At 39.4% G+C, this 22,937-nt stretch overlaps 1 protein-coding gene across 7 annotated transcripts in view; it reads right to left on the reverse strand.

Annotated features, from left to right (window-relative positions):
- The window catches only part of LOC136434461 (voltage-dependent L-type calcium channel subunit alpha-1D-like), a 151,366-nt gene that overhangs the window by 85,899 nt on the left and 42,530 nt on the right, over nt 1-22,937 (reverse strand). For all 7 annotated transcript variants that reach the window (XM_066427269.1, XM_066427262.1, XM_066427268.1 and 4 more), the window contains exon 4: nt 1,197-1,336. In XM_066427269.1, the coding sequence (XP_066283366.1) occupies nt 1,197-1,336 (140 nt within the window). The remainder of the gene's footprint in view (nt 1-1,196; nt 1,337-22,937) is intronic.

Raw genomic sequence — 22,937 nt, forward strand, 5'->3', positions numbered from 1 at the left:
GGGTAAAGACATACAAAAACTGTTTCTTTCCAACGTTTTAGCCTGGCTGATTATATGATACATGTAACTGTCACAACTAGAACATTTCTTAATTTGAAGGTACCCGAATCTTTTACCAAAAATAGGTTCAGTATTACAAGAACAGCACACGAAATTTCATACAATTTTGAATGACATACAGACCAATAGGTGCATTTATAATTTATATTTTGTTCCTGTCAATGACCTATTCAAAGTATCTTTCTAGATTTGAATTGGACCAGGTATAAAGTTATAAAAAGCTAACTGTGTACAGCAAGTCCAACCTAGGGTGACATGCAAAGGTACTATCAAAGACATATCTTGCCCACAACATTCAAAATTGAGTCTGAAGGATTTTTGCCAACATTTAAAACAATGATGCCATTGCCTCTGCCTGTGACATATCAGTTAGAATTAAGCAAAGATACAGCTTTACAGGTATAAGATTACTCCAATCTGCAATACAGTTTATTGTAAAGCTCACACGCACTTGAGTGCCACCATCATCTGACAAGATGGAAGGATGCCTACTACACGCACATGGCAAAAATTCTACTGACTCAATCTTCAACAAAACATTGCAAACAACATTTCCTCATGACTCTATCACTGCTGACATGCACATGAAACAGTTCCTGCTTTCTGGGCAACAGACCTACAAAACTTCTGGACTTGTCTTGTGTATAGCATACTGCTTACTTTGTACGTACTGAAATCATTTATTTGCACTTTAGTAGCCACAAAACACGGACACAGCACGCCACCACCAAGGAGCTTAGTGCTACATGTTCATCTCAAGGGAGCAACCCACAAGGACATCACAAGCTCAACCACACAAGAGGTGCACAAACACAACCAAAACAGAAGGAAAAGAAGAACTTTAACAGAAAGGAGCGGACAACTGGAAAGCATCTCTTTGAATACCATTTTGGAGGTGATTTTGATGACGATTCGTTCTAGAACGGAACCATGCGTGAAGGAAATGAGTTGGGGAATCAACGTCGAGGTATGTAACAAACAAAAAAACTGGGGGTGTTGAGAAGTTGATGGGGATGGAGGAGGACAAATGATATCGCAGAGAGACGCTTTCTCCGTCTTCCAAACGAAGGCATGCACCACAACCGTATGTACAACATAAAACTCACACCGAAACGAAAAGAAAGTAAATCACTTACCCTATTATGACAATTGTAAAATCTAAAATGTTCCAGAAGTTTCGTAAATATGCACCGTTGTGTGCAATTAAACCATAGGCTAGTATCTTGAACATACACTCCAACGTGAATATGACTAGGAAGAGATACTCCACTGTCTCCTACAGGAAAAGAAAAGGAAAAAAGAGCAACAAAACATTAAGTTAAGAACAGTGCAGGGGTGGTTGTATGGTGAGAACTTAGAGATATGAGGACCCGTATACCTGGGAGAGTGATTCCGTAAGCTACACTTACCCTATAATAACAATCATACAATCTAAAAAGTTCCATGTGTTTCTCATGTAAGCACCAGGATGACATATTACACCATATGCAATGAGTTTCATTGCTGCTTCTGCTGTGAAAATGACAAGGAAGCCATATTCCACCGTTTCCTGGATGGTAGAGAGAGGAAGAAGAAGACATTTAGCGATCGGTCGAACGAGCACACATGTGGCGTACGGACGGACGGAGGGAGGGGTGAAACATGAGAGGGCAGCAGGGAAATGGCCAGACTGAAGTGGAGAAAAGGGGAGGTTTTCTCACACTGGAGAGGCGAGGTGGTGAGAGAGGTTAGTGACCTTACCTGAAAGGAAGAGGGAACAGGAGTGAATCAGGTCAAACAACAGCGAGTCAGACGTCCGGAATAACAGCATGCAGATAAAGCAATCCTTATTACATCCTATAGTTTACGTTGTGACGTTCATAAATATACAAAATGTTAGTTGTGCAAAAACATAAAATAGTATCCTAAAGCTTTCTCTGTTCATTCTTGCAAAATATGACTTCACCATTAAGATATGATAGCATAAAATTCTTTCACACACATGACCATTCTTTTTTGTTTTGTGAGACAGTGATGGTACTGGCACAAATCATGATCACATTTCTCGAATGTCAATTGTTTAGTGATTATTAACCTACACATTTTCAGTAATACACTGAGATGGGATAAACTAATAAGCTCTTTGTTTGTACTGATACATTACATGAACTGAAGATAAGCTTTTGCAGGTGAACACAGAAAGCTGTGGAGTCGTCTAGTGTCATGCCTGTGCTAGTTCTACCAGTCAGGTGCAACATGTCCAACATCTGTGTGTTAAACAACATAAGGTTTACATCTACGTTAGTTCGTAGAGTACATGTTCTGTTCAAGGTTCATGCATGTGAGGTCAGTGCTTTGTCACAAGTCGTATACTCTTACGTAAAGAGACACATATATAAAATATATAATATAGTATAAAATACATTGATGTACATAGGGAAGACAGGTCTGTGCATGTACAAGCGCAAGTGGATGAACAAGTGTTGAAGGAAACAGTACAATGTCATGCAGGATATCAGGACACACAGTAATCATATACAATGAAGAACAAATGTCTACTTCTTTTGCATTATGTATATTTTCGGAAAAAAAGATACAAGCATTATAAATAAATCTTATACAATACCACAATTGATATATTTTATCAATGAATATATTGCAATTATGACATTTTATGGTACATGCACAAAGTTAAAACAAAAGAAGACACTGCCCTAAATCTTCCGGCAAAAATAAAATTCTACTATGCTATTAATAGCAATTTCATATCAAACTTTATGTATGTTCTATTCATGGTTTGCTGGTTTGAATAAGGCTACAATCATTACCACATCATTGCATACAACATAAAGAACATCATGTCTACAAAACAACACAAAACCGACCCTGCTGTAACACATCAGCTCACGCCAGCTGTTGCCATGTGGTTAAACTTTTGATCATGTAGAGTTAAATCAACCTGATGTGAAGGGAGGGGCATCAATTATTAACGACTCAAACAACCTGCTTTCCTTCCCTTAGGAAAGGTTTTCCCATGTGACCAATCTTGGTCCTGAGGGGAAGACAACACTGTTATGGGCTGGAGCATTTTGACCCAGCCTGAAGCAGAAGGGTGGAAAGTTATCGGTGCCTAGTCACTGGAACACTGGAGCAATGGCCTAGTGGGTAGAGTGTTCGCCTTGCATATGGTAGGCTGTGAATTTGATCCCTGGCCAAGTCATACCAAGGACTTTAAAAATGGTACATTCTGCTTTCTCTGTGTAACACTCAGCATTTGGGAAAGAGTATGTTAGTTGAACAATCACCACTACCAGTGGCTAGCCCCCTGCTGTAGTGATTGCACAAATTAAAGCTGTGTGGCCCAAGTGCTATTGAAACGGAGATGGGTGCTGCCCTTTGCACCTTTCTGGTGCGGGATGGACATTAACTTTTAACACTGAAACAGAACCCTGCTGAGGCACATGTCAAAATAGCAGGACACTCCTCAACTGTTTCAACCCCTATCTCCTGCTCTGTTTGGAAGACTGAGACTTCTTTATGGCCAACTTCTGTAAAGCTCAGTGTTCCAGGGAAAATATGATAGAGAGATTTGATCTTGTCCTTTTTATTTTGATCAATTCGAATTTAGCGAGGAAACTGTACACATAGAGATGATATGGAGCAATGGAAACCTGTGGCAGAGAGAAATTGGACTTGTTAGCTACTTTTACAAAGGACATTATAAATGAGGGACTTGCTTTTATCATTCAGCAAACAAGTATCATCAATATCAATTGACCAACAGCACCGACAGTAAAATCAAAGACCGACAGCAACAGGAGTTCAAAGATACCATCAGCCCTGGAGTATTGTTATAACTCTAAGTTCAGCACCAAGGACAGGCCCTGTCAGACCTTCTTTGGAGTTTGGCAGCAACTTCAGTAAAAGATCTATTTCTAAGAGCTGTACAATACCATCATCCTTGGTCTTATGTGCTCTCTGAAGTCAGCACCAACGACAGACCCTGTCAGATCTCATCCATTGTAAGATGATTGTACTTTATTCATTACATTCTAAAACTATACTGTATATAGAAGCTTGGATGACATGAAAGCAAGATGCTCTAACTAGCCATAGGCTACTGTTAAGTTTTTGACCAAACCAGCTCCAAATTGTCTTGAACTTTTAAGCTAGCTAAAATTAGAGGTGCAGAAAGCCCACTCAGTTAAAAGGTGGTGGTGGTGGTCTAATAGCCTTTTTGAGGCCATAGGGGCAACGAATTGTTGTCCACTGTGTCTAGGGTACGGTATTGGAAGGCAGAGGCCATTTCTCTCTTTCCACCGCCTTTTACGTCCCCAACCGAAGTCATGTACCCATTTTTACACCCGGGTGGAGTCAGGAAAGTCAAGGACACAACGTCTATAGCCAGGAATCAATGACCTCTCAAATCTCCTGTCGGCTAGCACAGCTGCTCAGCCATTCGACTCCCACTGAGTTCAGATATTCTCTACCTACATGGGCGAGTCAGGTTGATAAACTGTTGCCAGTTCCGCAGCATGCCCAGCTGGTCTGGCATGGCATTCGCAGACAATGACACCAAAACGCAGAGGAATACCAGAACCCTTGGCACATCTGCCTTCAACCGTCGCTAACCGTAATCTTAATCTCGCGACGCAGCATTGCAAATGAGATCTCTTACAGCAATCTAAAATGGTAGGAGTCAAATGTGTGTGTGTGCAGTTCATCTGACTATTACATCTCCTGTGAAAGCACCAATTTCCCATGACAGCGGTGCTTAACCACAGCTACATTCATCAGATGCAGGGTTGTCTGCAGGACCCGTCCCGGGACACACATTTGCTTTGTGAGGACAGACAAAATCCGATCCGTCTAAAAAACTGAAGTTCGTGACATGAAAATATATTTTTGTAAGCTTAGAATTAAAAGTTGGAATGATGAATCTATCAAGAACAATTAGCATGTACTACATAATTCCACCAGGGTAAATAATTCCGGCATCATGAAAGGAGATGTCAAAATATGTGTAGATCTCCAACCCAACGTCCCCCAGTATAATGCACTCCTGTATATGTATAATAAAAAAGACTAAACTGCATACCTGCAAGGTGCTGCACTAGAGATCTCTCAAACCCACTATTTTTCAAAGTGGCGGATTTATGTAACCCGTCGGATTAATGTTAAATGGAGATTAACGACATTGGCCTCCATATTCCAGTTGAATCAAATTTAGCATTTTCCTTTGCAATGCTCCAACGATAAATAATGGTAAATGCCTTTATAGGCAAGCAATAGATAAACCCTCCCCCAAATCATTGAGTGGGACGGACAGAAATGTAAATCTAGAGACAGCCCTGATCAGATTGTCCTCATCCCCAACTGTTACCCATAAGGCCACACCAATTTGATTTCTTGGTTAACGGATTTTTATCTAAAAAACAAAAAATTTTAGAAAAAAAAATCATGAAAACAGAAGGCTGGCCCAGCCTTCAGTTTTCATGATTTTATTTTTTGAATTTTTTTATTTTTTTTGAAAATAAAAATCCATTAACCAAGAAATTGAATTGGTGTGGCCTAATGTATGTCATTAGGATGTCATTAACAAGCATATCATTTAACATCTATAATTGTATGGATAGACTGATAATTTTCTAATTCTTCTCATCAAGTGTTCGTGTCGTGCTGTCAAAGTCAGAGTCACAGTCTCAATGTCAATGCCATAATTCTGGGGTCTACCCTGTCAACGGCAGGGGGTTCTGTGGGGCGCAGGTAAATTTATCGAAACAAAACGAATCCAAAAAAACGGATCCAAAATAAACACATTGGAAGATCAAGGCTATATGTTCTGCTTGATCAATGAACTTACATAATGTTTTATTGTAATGGCCAGAAGAGGAGAAGAAAACTGAAAAAGGAGAGTGTAGCTGAGACTGAATGAAGTGTAAAGGATAAACAGATCACATATAGCCATTTACTCATGACCATCAGCAATACCAAGATTCAATACTAAAAAATCAATATGATATAAATGGAGATTCAAAAACAAATCAATTCATAGGCATGACAATGTGTACATGAAAAAACTATTTGATGGTGATTGTTGCTAGGCCATCACACATTTTATGTAACGCTGCATCTCAAATGTTACATCAATTTCTTTTGTCTTATTATTTCATATATTTCATCAAACATTTCAACAACTGGATGTTCCCTTTCAAGCAAAATTGGCTGCCAATGGGGCCCAGTTTTACCAAGCATCAAGCTGAATCCGTTCTCTGATTGTAATTTTGTAAACAGGGTTGCTAACCCCCTGGGTTCTTATTACTCATGGTTCAAGGCCGGGTTGTTTGTCGGCAGTAAAAATGACATTATAATGGGAAGAGAGAATGCCGTAAGCGATTTACATGTACCAAATGCATGTCTGTTCATTAATTCCACATGGACACGAAAACGTGGTTTAAATGTTGGCACTGCACACATGCACATAAACCGGTCGCAAAACATTCAAAAACATAGTTTGGGTTGATTATATCTCCATTGTTACTTGATTTATTGTAAGTTATTATAAAATATATCAAAGACCGACAAACTAAATTGCTGTGGCCTTAACAGGAAAAAGGTTAAACAATCTATTCTCTCCTGTATCTTTATTGGCAAACACATCTCAATGATCATAAAAAGGGCATATAGAGATAGAGGACTGCCCATCTAGTATCTTTAAGCCTTTAGCACACTGAAGTAGCCTATTGGCACCCAATTCCCTATTGGTTACAGAGTTAGGCAGCAGGGAGAAGGTTAAGCGTTCTTGCCGAAGGACACATGGATTATGGAGCTTTCCATCTGATACTAAAAAGTCAATTTCCAAAGACATTGATTCAGAACGTACTGTGGCATTTGAACAGATTGTTCTGTCGTGTGAGAACAATCAAGGTTCCTGCTAGGTCAACGACCCTTAGATTGCTTTGGAACAATGCAGTTATAACATGTATGTTCTATGGATGTTTTATTAAGGTTACCAAGGATAGTCTTCTAAAAGCAATCAGCAAAATATACTGGAATCATCATGACTCAACAAAATACAGTTAACTGCTAAATGTTGAAATTGTCATGGTTTCATTTAGTCTATATCATTTAACGTGCAGAAATTTGAAACACTTTGTTTTGATATTCCAATAAGATCAACCTTCTGTTTAAGCCTGCAGTTTATTATCATATTGCATATCTTATGCACAGACATTCATGTAACAGATCTAACTAAATACAGTGTCATGGAGAATCCTTTTTTGTGTTTTGAAAATACAAATGAATTATTTCTTATCGTGATATATATATATAAATATCAATGTCTGCAGTTATGCTTGAATGTGATCAAACATTCAATAAGCAACACCATAAGGCTAGAGAGCTGTGTCTAATATTTCATAATTTTAATTCAGCTGAAGTCTCCATCTTCATCCAGTACAGACATGAAGTAAAACATGTATAAGATTTTAAAATAGCTTTCAATATTTTTTGTATTCTACCACAGCAAATACTGTATACATGTAATTATACACTATTGCACCTTTAATGCAGGTAGAACAGATCGTTCTGCTGTGTTCTGAAACATCATATTCACTGACAATACTCTATTATGACAAACTACGTTGTACATGAAATGCTTTGTGATTTCGCTGTGATTAAGTCTAAAATACCACTGTCAGTTATGTTCATAATAAATCCATAACAATATAAAAATCCTAGGGAATTATGCACAATATTTCATCATCTCAATCCATCTCAAACCTCCATTTTTCATCCAGTACCGGGAACTACATGACTCACTAGTTTTCCCAGTGAGAGGGCAGACGGGGGGGAGCCTTGTGCGGGGAGCTATGTGAGGCATCCAAGGGGGGATGACACGCAGCCATTTTTGGTTACAGGCTGATCAATGACGAACTGTAGGGAGCTGATTTGCTTACGCTGTATGTGCCGACGGATACTGTTACACTCGGGGTCATGTCTTATAGCGGCAAACTGACAAGCTGCTTAGGCCACACCATTTTTATTTCTTGCTTAACGGAATTTTTAAAAAAATGCTAGATTGGAAAATCAACAGGAAAACAGAATCTCAGAGGATTTAAGTATGTACTTTGGTGCACACAATTTCAGGGAGTGAACAGGGTCAGGTGCAAGTTTTCACCCCAGCCTTCTGTTTTCATGATTTTGTTTTTGCTAAAATTAAAATCTGTTAACCAAGAAATTGAATTGGTGTGGCCTTAGAAACATTTCTGGAACATTGACGACTGCATGTTGCAGAAATGAACTCAGCATCTAAGCAATGAAGAGAGATGTCTTGTGTGGTATGTGATTATCAAGTGGCAAAGTCGGGCTGTCTGCTGCTTTTGGGCAATTATTGGGAAGCGTTTAGAGCTGACGGGATGCGGCAGCGGATGACGACAATTCAAACCTCGGGGGACGGTATAATTCTGCTTAGTAAAGAAATAAGGCCCAAAATCAAGTTAAGTCAATCCAGATGATCCGTTTAGAAACTGGATTGCGTCAATAGTGCCTCGTTTTGTTTCATCCAAAAGCGATCAACAAAATACGCCCAAGTCACAGCGACACAACAATATACAGTTATTGGATATAAGAGGCTACGGGCCAAGTCTGCAATCGTGTTACGGCAGGATATATATATATTCAATTCTAATCAAACATGGTAAGCAAGTGACATATTAACTCATTATGGAGTCTGCAGCCAGCAATTTAGACCCAACGTTTTACTACAGTGTGACAAACGCCACAGGAATTTAGCAGCTGCATTATCAGATTAAGGGTTCTCATGTATAAGTAAGCAAAAGGGTAATCAGCTGATGCAGACGGACGCTGTGACTTATAATATATACATGTATGTGTTAAAATGGGATGGAGGGTCTTTAGAGTTCCCAAACAAAGGACGCTTATATACTGAACAATGGTTCTCTTGAAGGGTAGGATAGCTTAAGGTTGTCAAAACATGTTCATATTCTCTGGAAATTACTAAGATATCATTATCTTGAAGGTAATGAATGTACAAGGAAGAGAAAAGAAGTAACATTACATTGGAACTAGAGATATTTTCTTCATATTTCAGAATCTGGGAGCTGTGGACACTGTCATCTCATAACAGGGGCAGATGATAGAAGAAAGTATAATCTTGAAGATACAAGGAAGATGAGAGAAGTAATGTTGCACCAGAACTGGAGACATTTTCTTAATCAGATTAAGGGTTATCGTGTATAAGTAAGCAAAGGGATAGTCAGCTGATGCAGCCAGACGCTGTGACTTATAATATATCTGTGTGAAAATGGGACGGAGGGTCTTAAGGCCAAACTATTTTAATTTCTTGGTTAACGGAATTTTTAAAAAAAATGCTAGATTGGAAAATCAACAGGAAAACAGAATCTCAGGAAAGTTTGTACTTTGGTGCAAACAATTTCAGGGAGCTCGAGTGAACAGGGTTAGGTGCAAGTTTTCACCCCAGCCTTCTGTTTTCATGATTTTTGTTGTTGCTTAAATCAACAACAAAAAATGGTTAACCAAGTAATTAAATTGGTGTGGTCTAAGAGTTCCCAAACAAAGGACACATATACTGAACAAGGGAATCTCTAGACTGTCTCCCAATTTTTTCTGAAAAAATCCGAGAAGCAACAAATACAATTGGTGTGGCCTTAGAGAATATTTCAGAATCTGGGATGTGCCAAGTGCTACGATGCAGCTGCAGATATCACAACAAGAGCAGAATGAGAGAGGAAAGCATAATCTAATGGCAATAACTGGAAACAAATTTCTAAGAAAAACATTTCAGAATCTGGGATCCAGCAACTGTCTGTAGATTCCCATAACCAGCTTAACCTTCTCCCTGCTGCCTAAACCCATATAACCAATAGAAATTTGGTACCAAATGGCTACTTCAGTGGGAAGAAGGTTAAGGGCACTGATGACAGAGGAAAGGATTTATATATGGCCTCCGTCGGTCAGTATTTACCATGGTAAAATCCTAATTCACAACAGCCCTACAGCATCGACTATGGCTAAACAGCCCTATACGAGAATGGCAGTCTCTGCCACAAAAATCACATCTGTAAGCTGACTCAGTTCTGTTGCAAAGCTCTTTTCTGCGGATCCGCTTTTTTTCTGCGCTGTGCATCAGTCTGACTTCTCCTGATTTGAGCTGTCTGAACAGTGTGCATCTCCACCTGGAACGGTCACTTGCAAGGTCCTCCCAGTGCTCCGTATCAAAATACAAAGGATAATCTTGAAGATAATGAATGCATGAGGCGGAGCTAAGAAGTGCAGGGTACTGAGGACAATCGCTCGGTGCCTTGTACTGGGGCTGCCCACAATCAATAACCGTGCGCATGTGGCTGTTTTGCCTGGAGGAGGTAGGCCAGACCTTTTGTTCTAAACCATCTAAAACCTTCCATTTATGATAGATCATGAGATTTGCAGTATAAAAAGACGAAAATATTTGCTTCTTTTTTCATTACTGAGCTTTTGTGTTTGCTACTAACTCTATTATGATTTTGCATGATTGAATATCTTTAAATTTCAAATTGCATGTAAGATTTATGCCAAGAATATGCAATCTTACATGTAACCGAAAAAAAAGTATTTCTAGCAAACATATGCCATGGGTTCACCAATAAGTTCGGACCTGAACCTGAATCCGTACCTGTACCCAGGGCTTGAAATTCATCTTTGGAAATAGGTGCACTGGTGCACCCAACCCCAAAAATCAGGTGCACATGCATGTACAGAAAGAATTATATCTCCATTGTTACTTGATTGTAGTATTTCTAGCACACACATATGCCATGGGTTCACTTATAAGTCTGAACCTCTGGACCTGAATCTGTACCTGAACCTCCGAGCACGAGTTTAGGTACACAGCACCATGAATACACGATACGGAGCTAAGAAGTGCTGGGGACCGAGGAAAATTGCTCTGTGCCATGTACTGGGGGTAACCTGTGACCATCAATAACCGTGCGGTTGTTTTGCCTGGGGAAGGAGGAAGGGCAGATCGATGGCCCATCTGTCTGGGTCTGTGAACCAGGCCGCACAGACTTGGCCTTGCTGGGAGGGTACAGGCGGAGGGGGGCACAAGGGGGGATTCCTTCTGCCATGGTGCATACACACTGGAGATATGCACAGTCACTGATGGCAGGGCTCGAAATTCATATTTGGGAATAGGTGCACTGGTGCACCCAACTCAAAAAATTGGGTGCACAGAAAGAATTTGGGTGCACCAGATAAAATAAAGTTGAATGTTCTTCCGAACATAATTACAAAGTTTAACACTGCTGCCTTCAATCTGTAATTCTACAGCTACCAGTAACTTCAAAATTTCAAACAAATAATACATTTATTAAAATAAAGTATAGCAAAAAGTTATCATGCTGTTTTTTTATACTTACATTTCAAGAATATTCTGAGTGTACAATAGTACCTTAACCCTATAGGCTACAAAATATCTACTAGTAGGTGCACTGGTGCACCCACAGTCAAAAACTAGGTGCACGGCTCCAATTTTGGGTGCACTGGGTGCACATGCACCCACTATTTCGAGCCCTGGATGGATAAAAAGGTTATCTATTCAAAAGCAGGAGCTATGTATACAATCAACAGCCGACGTTTCGCTGACCATCTGTCACCTTCCTCAGGGCAATACTGACTGGTACTGTTCCACACTGCAGCTAGGTGTTGCTGCTTGCAATTCTGTCCCAAACGTTAAGTATTGTCATACAATGTATATGGCAGCTCAAGTGTCCATCTATCTGGGGCTGTGAAACAGGCCGCATCAGACTTGGCCTTGCTGGGAGGGTAGCAGTGGGAGGAGGACACAAGGGGGGATTCCTTCTGCCATGGTGCATACACACTGGAGATATGCACAGTCACTGATGGATAAAAAGGTTATTTATTCAAAAGCAGGAGCTGTATACAGTCAACAGCAGACGTTTCGATGACCATCTGTCACCTTCCTCACTGGGCAATACTGTGAACTTGCTGGTACTGTTCCACACTGCAGCTAGGTGTCGCTGCTTGCAATGCGGTCCCAAACGTTAAGTATTGTCATATATGGCAGATCGACTGGTCCATCTATCTGGGGCTGTGAAACAGGCCGCAGCAGACTTGGCCTTGCTGGGAGGGTAGCAGTGGGAGGAGGACACAAGGGGGGATTCCTTCTGACTGGAGATTCTACATTCATTCATCTGAAGTATACAGCCAGTTGATACCCATCTGAGTAATGAGGCTGCTATTTAAGTGGCCTTTTACATGGATCAAGGGACCCCCAATTGTACGTCCCTTCTGAAAGACGAATGCAGCTTCAACCAGGATGCCCTTCCCCAGATTCGAACCGGTGTCTCCCCTAAGAGGCTGCTACCAGTTGAGCTACAGGGACATCCACACTGATGAGCAAGCAACAGTTACTGATCACGATGCCGAAGAAGAATTACATAGCAGATCTGAAGACTTTGAGTTTATTAGGACACCCTTTTGCCCCTTATAGGCCAATTTTCCAGATACAAATACAAAATGACATATAAAGTATGAATACATTATACAAACACAAATATACAAACCAAGGTTATGGGGAGAAACTGTATACAAATAGGGCTTCAAAATCTAAAATCATTTAACTTTTACGATATCGATCATTCTGTTTTGACCTGTTTGGTATTGGATACTGAAGCCAAAAAGGGTTTTTCAGGCATACCACAAATATATACAATTTGTTTGTACCTGAAAACATAAGATAAAAAAAACATAAAAAGGTTTGATTTTTCCTCAAATGCATGTTATTATCATATGTCCTATCATAAGCATGAAAATAGAAATGTGTACCTGTTATAGTATATGAAAATATCATCAAGTGTTGGCATTATTACCTCTATAAATACCATGTTTAATCACCAAAAATCCTGTCTTCAGTCTATTCCTGTAACAGTTATATCATTAATGATTATAAATAATGCATTATTGCTATTAAAACTGTCGTGTGAAGAAAAACATGATGAATTTTGTTTCTAATCAAAAGCGACAGTTTTATCACCTTTAAGAATTACTTCCCTCAAATGAAACTTAATGAACAAGACGAGTTCTGTTTATTGAACACACCCTGAGTATTATTCATAATATGTAATAATTCACATGTGACAAATTGAGACTTTAATGTTGGCAAGCAAAGCGCCATTAATAATGATATAACACTGTATCCAGACCTCACATCTAAATTTGTTTCTAAAAATATGGATGATCCGAATTTTAAAATTATGAAAGCAGAACACTACTCATGTGGTAGCCCTACATGAGGTAGATAGAAAAGTAATGACAATAAATTACATTGTAATGGATTCAAACATAACAGGATATACTAGCTAGATGAAATTTACTAATCTTGTAGTAACCTCATGCATGTGTATCTTAGTATTTAAAGCATTGCACTTATTATTATAATTATGCACATAACAATGATTTAATTTGATGTGACCTTAACCTTCTCCCTGCTGCCTAATGCTGCCTAACTAATAGGGAATTGGGTGCCAAACGGCTACTTCAGAGTGCTAAAGGTTAAGGTTGTGGTGAAAAGGACTTTTCTTATTTGCCCCGAGTATTTATATACATTTCCTTCAACAATATATTGTCATAACACTATCCAACTTCAACAGAAAATTCACAGAACCGGATCTTATCTTATATCACGTCCATGAAGGTTAGACATCCAGGTCGATCGTTACTAGGGGTGGATACCGGTTCGCTGGACCTGATTCGGACCTTTATAAGTATATAACATCCAAGAACCGAGTCCAAAAAACCTGAAAGCCAAAAACCTGAGTTCAAAAAAACCTGAACAAAGTACAAATATATTTTTTATTTTGTTTGATAAAAAGTGTTTTGAGTCTCCCCTCTGACAAAAAAGGCATTTAAAATAAGTGTACCATTCAAATATCAAACACTGGTTTATCTTGAAAGTCTTCTCACCAAGAAACTTTTATAGTCATGCGTGTCAGTATTAATTCTCTATGCTTAATATTGGTCTAATAAAACAAAACATCAACTGGACAGGATCAGGTCCAGGTTCAAGTCCGGACCTGAACCTAAATCTCTGGACCTAAACTTGGACTTGGACCTTATTAAGCCAAACCGGTATCCACCCCTAATCGTTACATTACTCAGGACTCGAAACACTGGGTGCATGTGCACCTGATTTTTGACTGTGGGTGCACCAGTGTACCTAGTAGGTATTTTTGTGCCATTTTACACATTCAAGTATTTTACACAAGTATACAAAATATTCTTGAAATCTATAGATAAGTATCAGAAAAAGCAATATAACCTTTTGCTGCACTTTATTTGATGTATTACTTGTTTGAAATTTTGAAGTCAGCTAATGTAATTTAACAGAATTACAGATTGAAGTTCTAAAGAGAGGCAGTAGCATTAAACTTTGTAATTATGTTTCACTGACATTCAACTTTATTTTATGTTGTGCACCCAAAATTCTTTCTGTGCATCTAATTTTTTTGGTTGGATGCACCTATTTCCAAAAATGAATTTCGAGCCCTGCATTACTGCAATAAATCAAGCAAGGAGGATAAATTCTCGGAAGGGTCAGATGTTTCAGATATCATCCACCGCTTCTAATCTATCATCAGAGACTGAGAATGGGCCTGAGGACAAGTGTATCATTAAGTTTTTATATCTTATATGTCATCAGTTTTTTTATCATTATTCCGTGCTCTCAAACAGAACTCATCGGAATCCATGAGTCTTATTATGACAAAGATAATCATTAACAAAATTCTTGTGCTGTAGCCTAGGGGGTTGAAAATGCAAGTGTATCCTGAACTTTTATATTATATATTATATTCTTATCATTTTTTATCATTATTCTGTGCTCTCAAAAAGAGCCTGGAAGATAACAAGTCATTCAACAACAAATATCGCCATATCCATTAGCACGATTCAACTTCAACAAAAAAATGAACGGAACCGTATCACATTTTCCATTACATATTCTATTCATTAATATTAGTCCATGCTCTCAAAAGAGCCTAGCAGACGGCATAATTACACCCAAGGACAAGTCCACCGGAGAAATCAACGTCTCTGTTCCCTCCGATTGTAAAAATTGTGGCTGCGCAGTAAAACACCGTCTTCCGATCACCCCCCGAGATTGGCGTAGGAAGTTGAGCATTGACGATCGCGTACATCTCGGCCCGGTGAATATCTGCCACATCATTTTTGGCTCCTTCGTAAAGGATGCGGCTCATTAGGTGGGGCACACGTCGGGGTTTCCGCCGCGCAATTCACAGGTGGACTCCAGGGTGACTCATTCAAGCCCCTGCCCATTTATTGGATCACAATCAATTTCCTCTCGCCATCGGAAATCGGACAACAAAGATAACAGGGGCCATCTAATCTTCCATCTTTATAAAAATGGTAATAAAATGCGTGGATCGGTATTTTTCCCGGCGCTAATTTGATGCGAAGACTGAGCGTATGACAGAGGAATTACAATGGTACCAATGGGCTGGCTCTGCGCGGAGGCATCAACCCCACAAAATCAATAAGAACCCGTTGTACCCATGCATCTCCCTGTGTTGTAGCGCCATATTGCTGGTGGCTTTGCCGACGAGGCAGCCACACAGTAATGGGGGCACAGAAGGGGGTTTCTTCTCGACGGCTCAGAGCTTCAAACGCTCCTAAAAATAGCAAGCACTAAAAACCGTGTGTGCCATGGTAGCTGAGTACATTGTAGCTCCGAGCACAAATGGAGTGGTACTCGAACAGGTTGTTTTTATTATTCCTACTGACTGGGAGTCTGGGAGTCTTATTACAAGAAATAACATCACAAAGAATAGTTACGTTTTTCCATGAAATTTGTGCGCTTTCGGGCTTGAAAAATACAAACATTAATTTCAATGTCTGAGTAAATAAATAAACATCATGAAAGAAAATGTCTAATGATGTGGCAAATGATATTACAATACGAAATAAATGTTTGTATCTTAATCAAGACAATTACGGAGTAATTAAAGCTGCTGAATGTTTCCACTTATTTCATTTTCTAATATACATGTAGTTTTTCCAAACTGTTCTAGAATATCATTTAGGTTTTTGTCTTTACATCTTCTATATCATATGTTTTCTTTTGTATTCCTATTACTGTAATATCCTTTACATGCAATAATAAAAGAAATTTTAAAAATGTACATGTAGTACACAGTCAAGTATATACTTATTACCCATAAAGGAAACTAGTAATGATTTTTCTTAATAGCACAGATTTCTTCAAGGATTGTATTGAGTCATTAACATTTCTTCTCCCCTAAATAAACAAATAAAGATCATAAAATAAAATATCTATGATGTGGTAAATGATAGTGCATCGTACAAAATGAATATCTGTATCTTGATCAAGACAATTCCATATACCATGTTGCACAGAATGGTTAAAACTGATGATTGTGCAATGTTGAACTCATAATATCACTAGTTTTTAAGAACATATGTGAAAAGTATGCAATTTAGCCTATGGCTGCGAGGTATACGTACTTTCCATATCCGATCAAAATGATCAAATAAAATCCTTCATTCATTCATTCAAGCAAATTAGTAATGAATTTTTCTTTATAATTATAGTACAGATTTCTTCCAGGATTACATATTGAGTCATTACCATTTCTAGTCCCTACCTCCCATAACCACTAACTAATGCCAAAAGGCTACTCCATGAGGGAGGAAGTGATATCTCTGTGCTCCTTGTTTTCCGTCAGATTAGAAACTGGCGGCATGTTTCATGTTAGACAGTTCCATCAGGAGACTTCCAGCCAAAAATGCTGGCAAAAGTTGCCACAGCCTGGGGTGGAGAAACGTGTGGCAAATTCTTTGCCGATGCAGACTTAAAAGGGTGACTTGAGGGCATATGGAGGGGGGGGGGGGATTATATGTTGCATCATCATCATTCAAAGGGTTGACTGATCTATCGCTGATATTGAGGTTGCCAATGAAGTGGAAAGGTGTGATGATGAAAATTAGCAAATGCAACAGTTGCATGTTTTTATACTGCTGGATTATTATCACAGGTCGCGAAATAAGTACTAGTAAGAAAGTAAGGAATAATAAAAAAAAATTTCTTGTCGATCAACAACAACAAATTAAAGTCCATCAAACTGCCAAAACCTAAAACAAATGCTGAAAAGAAACGCTTCCTCTACCGTATGCCTCAACACTGGAATGCTTTACATCCCATCTGAAAGGGCGTCCCTAACCAAAGCTATAAGTACTCATTCTCACCTGAGTCCAGTAAAGGAAATAGGTGTAAAGTGCCTTTCTCAAGGGAACAACATTGGGGCCTGCTAGGGATTTGAACCCAGAACCTTCATATTCTAAACTAATCTCAGTCACCAACCCTAACTACAACCTTGATCCCTTTGACATGTTGACAAATTTGACACTCATTGACAATCAGCCGACATTTTCATGTCTATGTGCACCAAGATCTTTGAGGCTACATGTACAAACCAGGCTCGAAATTGATTTTTGGGAATAGCTGCACATTACCTAAAAAATTAGGTGCACAGAAAACATTTTGGGTGCACAACATGAAATAAAGTAGAATGTCAGCAAAACATAATTACAAAGTACCTTGCTGCTTCTCTTAAAGACTCTTAAAGACTTCAATCTGTAATTCCATAGAACTTATAAAATTGTAAAATAATACGGTAATACGTCAAAGAATATTCTGTGTACTAGTGTACAATAGTACCTCTACGGTATAGCCTACAAAAACATCTACTAGTAATAATATGCACTGGTGCACCCACAGTCAAAAATTAGCTGGCACAACTTCCATTCTGGGTGCACAAAAGGGCACCTGCACCAAGTATTTCAAGCCCTGCTCATTGACAAGCAGTCAACATTTCCATCTCCATGCACAGGGACATCTTCGAGGTTACATGCAAAGACAGAGATGACAAATACAGTAGGCAGTGCATGCATTCTCCAGCGCATCGATCAGAGTCATGGTCAAGTGCAGCGCTTATCATGCAACCTCACGACTTCAAATACCTCTTATCTTATCATTTACCTCTGGCCACGGAGGCATGACTGGAAATAAAGTCCTCAACTGTATAGCCCTGATAAAGTCTGGTAGCACATAGCGATAAGGCACGAAACACTTTCTTTGTCACCTGCATGACTGTGATGCAATACTGCAAGGCTGCTAAACATCTTACATACATGTACAACAGCAAAGACCAAGATTATATGACATGAAAAGTTATATGATGTAGGGGGATTTAGGTTTGCATTTTTTTCAAGTGTTTTTTTTTTAATTCTTCATTGTGAAAAATCTTGACATAATGTAGTGGGATTTAATCTTTTTAAGGTTGGGCTATCCTTAGCCATGCTTTGGTCTTGTTGAATTCCTGCCCTCAGCACTGTAGCAGCAGTACAACTTGATTTTCAAAGTGGGTTTGTAAAACAACATAAGAAATTGGCTAGGCCAAAGGCCCCCAAACAGTCCCTATCCTTAGCCATGGTCTGGCCTTGCTGGATTCCTGTGTGCCCCTGTGGGGAGTGTAACACAGTAGCAGCAGTACAATTTGATTTTAAATGTGTACTTTTCAGTGTGGGTTTGCAAAACAACAAGTAAGATTGATCAGGCCAAAGGCCCCCAAAGCGTAACCCAAAGTGTCCCTATCCTTAGCCATGGTTTGGCCTTGCTGAATTCCTGTGTGCCCCCTGTGGGGAGTGTAACACAGTAGCAGAGGCTTGTCAGGAGGAATTCTATCCTCCCTGCAGGCCCTGGTAAGAGGCAGACAGAAACCAGTTGCCCAAACACTACCAGCAGGATGCCAGACACTCACAGATCTCTGGATATCTTTTTACAACCTAGAGGGTTGAACTACAGTCAAACCTGCCCATGAAGGCCACTCAGAGGAGCTAGAAATCCTGTCTAAATGTGGACAGGTGGTCACTATGGACATGATTCTTAATGCTGTGTCAATGGGAACAATCATCTAAGCTTAATTAAAATTTAAGGGACTATGAAAAAGTGATTGGAGTTTTTCTCGGGTTTAGCTCGGGTGGCTTTAGTACTGAAAATATCTGAAATCTAGGTAGACCACAAAATAGCATTTGGCAGTTGAAAAGGTTATTTCTGCTTAATGCCCTTATAAGTTACAAGGATTGGACAGACATCATTATAAGAGCTTGTAATGTACACGAGGTATCATGGACATACTTGTTTACCTTAGTCTTTGGATAAGGTTACTCCAGCCATTTATCATGAGCAATGCCCTTAATTTATTGACCTTTCCATTTTTGCTCAAGATGAATCATACCATAATTATGATATTAATCATAGACTCTTGTCAAAAGCTGAAGGGGAAGATGGCTGCTAGACAACTATCTTAGATATCAGGTTGATCACCCCGGTTCGTTGGTGGTCAGAACAAGCAGTCTATCATGACTGGGATGTAGAGATGAATTTAAGCAGCATTCCAACCAGACTTGACTTAATTCACTAAGTGTATACATAATGTTTTTATGATGCAATTAGGGCACATTTTTCAGAAATTATGAGACAGCCTTAGACACGTACAATTGAAGGCAGTGACTGCAAAAGAAGGACATCCAAAGACACCAAAACCCCCATTTGGGTGGAATACTGAATTAATGCTTAAGATGAACATTTAGTTTGTAAGAAATGTGTAAAAACATAACCTCAAACTACGGTCAAACCTGTACAAGTGACCACCTCTAAAAAAAGACACTTGGCCCCATATTAAACTAAATACAGATTGTATTTGATCTGAGAAAATCTGTTGAAAATGGGGATGTATTTGCATGGATACCTTTCGATGTTCAAATGTGTGAACAATAAAAGAAGGACGTACCAGGAATGACCTTAAGGTGTTGTTAAAGATCATGATGATCATCACAGACTGACTTTTTCTTGTCAACTTCTGACATTTCTGTACTCCCTTGCCTTGGCACCGAGATTGGAAAACCCGTCAAGCAGGCTTGATATTTGCATGGCACACCAGTTTTTGTTACACATACTCCACAGTCTGTAACATTTTGAGCACTGGCATATAACAGACTACTCAATCAAATGGTAAGCTTCTCTTTATAACTGGTGAGGGATATCCATCTGACTGTATCCAACTACAGTCAAACCTGTCTATAGCGGTCACTCAAGGGACTGGCCAAAACTGGCCGCTAAGGACAGGTGGCCGCTATGGAGAAAATGTTGATTAATTGACCACGAGTGACAGATGTTTTCAGTACCCACTGAGATACATTTTTTTATTCACCGTACAGTACACATGTAAACATTAACATAGGTAAGGCACCTTTTAGAAATTCGATTGTTGTTCTTTTACTTCTATTATGGGCTTGCAAAAAGAATTATTGTATCTGCCAACTCCAAAATCAATGGCTTGCTCGAGCTTCATGTCTGAACAGACCAGCATCGCCATACTCTGCTCTTGATCATTCGCGACTGCTTCGCTGCCGGCACACGCGTCACCAACGAGTTTTAATCATATGAAACTAAGTCCTTCGCAGCAAAATGCCACCTAGTTAGTTAAGAACAAAATATATATGTTGCTCAGTTGCCACTTACTGTTAGTTTTCGACCGTTTTCAAACATAAAATCGTGGCGACAATTTTCCTTGTCTGTTGTTGTTTGCTTGTCATGATCGGCTTCTACCATTATGCTAATAGGGTAATGAGAGGAAGGTCGCTCTTTTGAGAGCTTTTTTTTTCTTTTAAGAAAATTGCAACAGCCCAAATTTTATATCATAGTAATGTTATCCATATCTAGTTCGAGGCTTTTGGTTAAGTAATTATCCTCAGTAATAGTTTGCAGCAAAATAAATTTAACACACTACACCTCCGCAACAGTGGTGTCTTCCGATGACCTTTATACTGCTCCGCCATTTTGAAAATCGTGTTTGGGCACATTTTCGGATGAATTCCCGGGGAAAACGGAAATATTTGGCCGACATTGAAACAATTCGCGAACTTAGTGCATCAGATACATGTGCGGGTTGTATTTTCCAAAAACTACCGTAATTTTTGCCCAGTCCAAATGCACAGAAATAGTCAAATATGCTACGATGTACAAACGCAAGCCATGTGAAGAAATACTTCAGTTCGCGTCAAACCATGGATAATCTAACAAAGATAAAACATTCTTGTTTTCTTTATCATTATTATCTTGTCAAGTTGAGTTCACATAAACTTGATAACTGCATAAAAAAATGAAGATTTTGAACCCGGCGTGTGGTGGCGATGCGGCTTCTACCGGCACACATTGCCCGTTATCGGCAGTGTTACTGTACTCGCGGGACCGAAAATCGTCTGGCCGCGACCGCGTTGGACAGGTGGCCGCTATAGCCTAATTCTTAATGCTTATGTCAATGGGGAAAACCCAAGGGACCGACAAAAAGTGACCACTATGGGCAGGTGGCCGCTATGCAAAGATGACCGCTAATACAGGTTTGACTGTATCAACACTGTGAAGGTAGCGTGTGTAGTCCAGTGGTTAGCGATCTTGCCTCTGGAACTAGAAGCCCCGGGTTCGATCCCGGCTGTGTTGCTCACCCGACATGCACGCTACCGGAAAAGATCGCAGTCCTTAGGACGGGACGTTAAGCCGTGGTCCACTGTTCATTGTGCTTGTCAAAATGAGCTAGGGGAATTTCCCCTGTACAATGAACCTGTAAATACTACAGATAGCGTCTGTCTTCTTCTCTGTCACGACCAGTGGAAGATTAGCTCTTCAGTGAGCTAAAACTGGATCGATATTACTTTCCTTTCCTTTCCTAACACATGTTTTGAAATAGTTATGGGTTCAGTTGAAGCAAAGCGTTAGTATCTGACTATCAGTTATGCACTGCCTGGATGATCTGTTGTTGCCTGCTAGACAATACTGTGCATGGATTATCATGATTCCTTTCAATCTATACTGTAAATTGCAAAGATTTTACTGTCACATTATAAGTGAGGAATGATAAAAACTGTGTCTTTATCTGTTTATTTTATTTCTTTTTCTGTCATTTTTTCCAGGGTGGCCTAGCTCAGTGATGAACACTGCTTTGCAGTGGGGCTCTGTGTCATACATGAATAAATAAAACATATTAACAAGAAGTATATAATATTATGTAGTAGTCAAGTCAAGTCATATGTACAGTCAAATACAAACAAGAAAATCAACATACAATAAATAATGATAAAATTCTTTACTTCTATTTTCTGAAAATGAGCCAGCCCTATACTTATTTAGGTTGGTACATTGGAACTTGCTAAGTAATACATCTTTCTCGAATCTCAACAATGTTTTCTGCAAATCACAAGTTGCAAGGGGCATATTTCAAGACCTAAAGAAAAACTGTAAAACAAAGCCTGATGCTTGATGCAAGATTGTTAGAACCTACATAATGAACTAATTACAAGTTTGAACAAAAAGATAATTGTGTTTTGATTTCATTTGGTAAAGCTCTAATAGAGCTAGTCAGCTGATGCATTTTTCCCAACAAGTTAGATTTTAATTTTCAAAAAGCTCTGGTTCAACTGCTGATGTTTTTTTACAACAAGCTATATTTCAATTTTGATAACGCTCTGGTCCAGCTGTTGCATTCGTCCCAACAACCTCGGTGGTCCAACAAGTTTGTAATACATTCATCACAATAACGAGGTTACCGGAGTTCACATCTCAACAGTAAAAAACGAGAGTCATAAGTTCAGCACGGTGTAATCAGCAGGCGCATTACGCACGTCCGTGAGTCACCGACAGACCCCCGCCTCTCCCTGGTGAGTTGGTACGATCTAACGAGGCGGCCTACTTAATCAGTAACCCT

This window comes from Branchiostoma lanceolatum, chromosome 5, assembly GCF_035083965.1.
Source record: "Branchiostoma lanceolatum isolate klBraLanc5 chromosome 5, klBraLanc5.hap2, whole genome shotgun sequence".
Taxonomy (NCBI): Eukaryota; Metazoa; Chordata; class Leptocardii; order Amphioxiformes; family Branchiostomatidae; genus Branchiostoma; species Branchiostoma lanceolatum.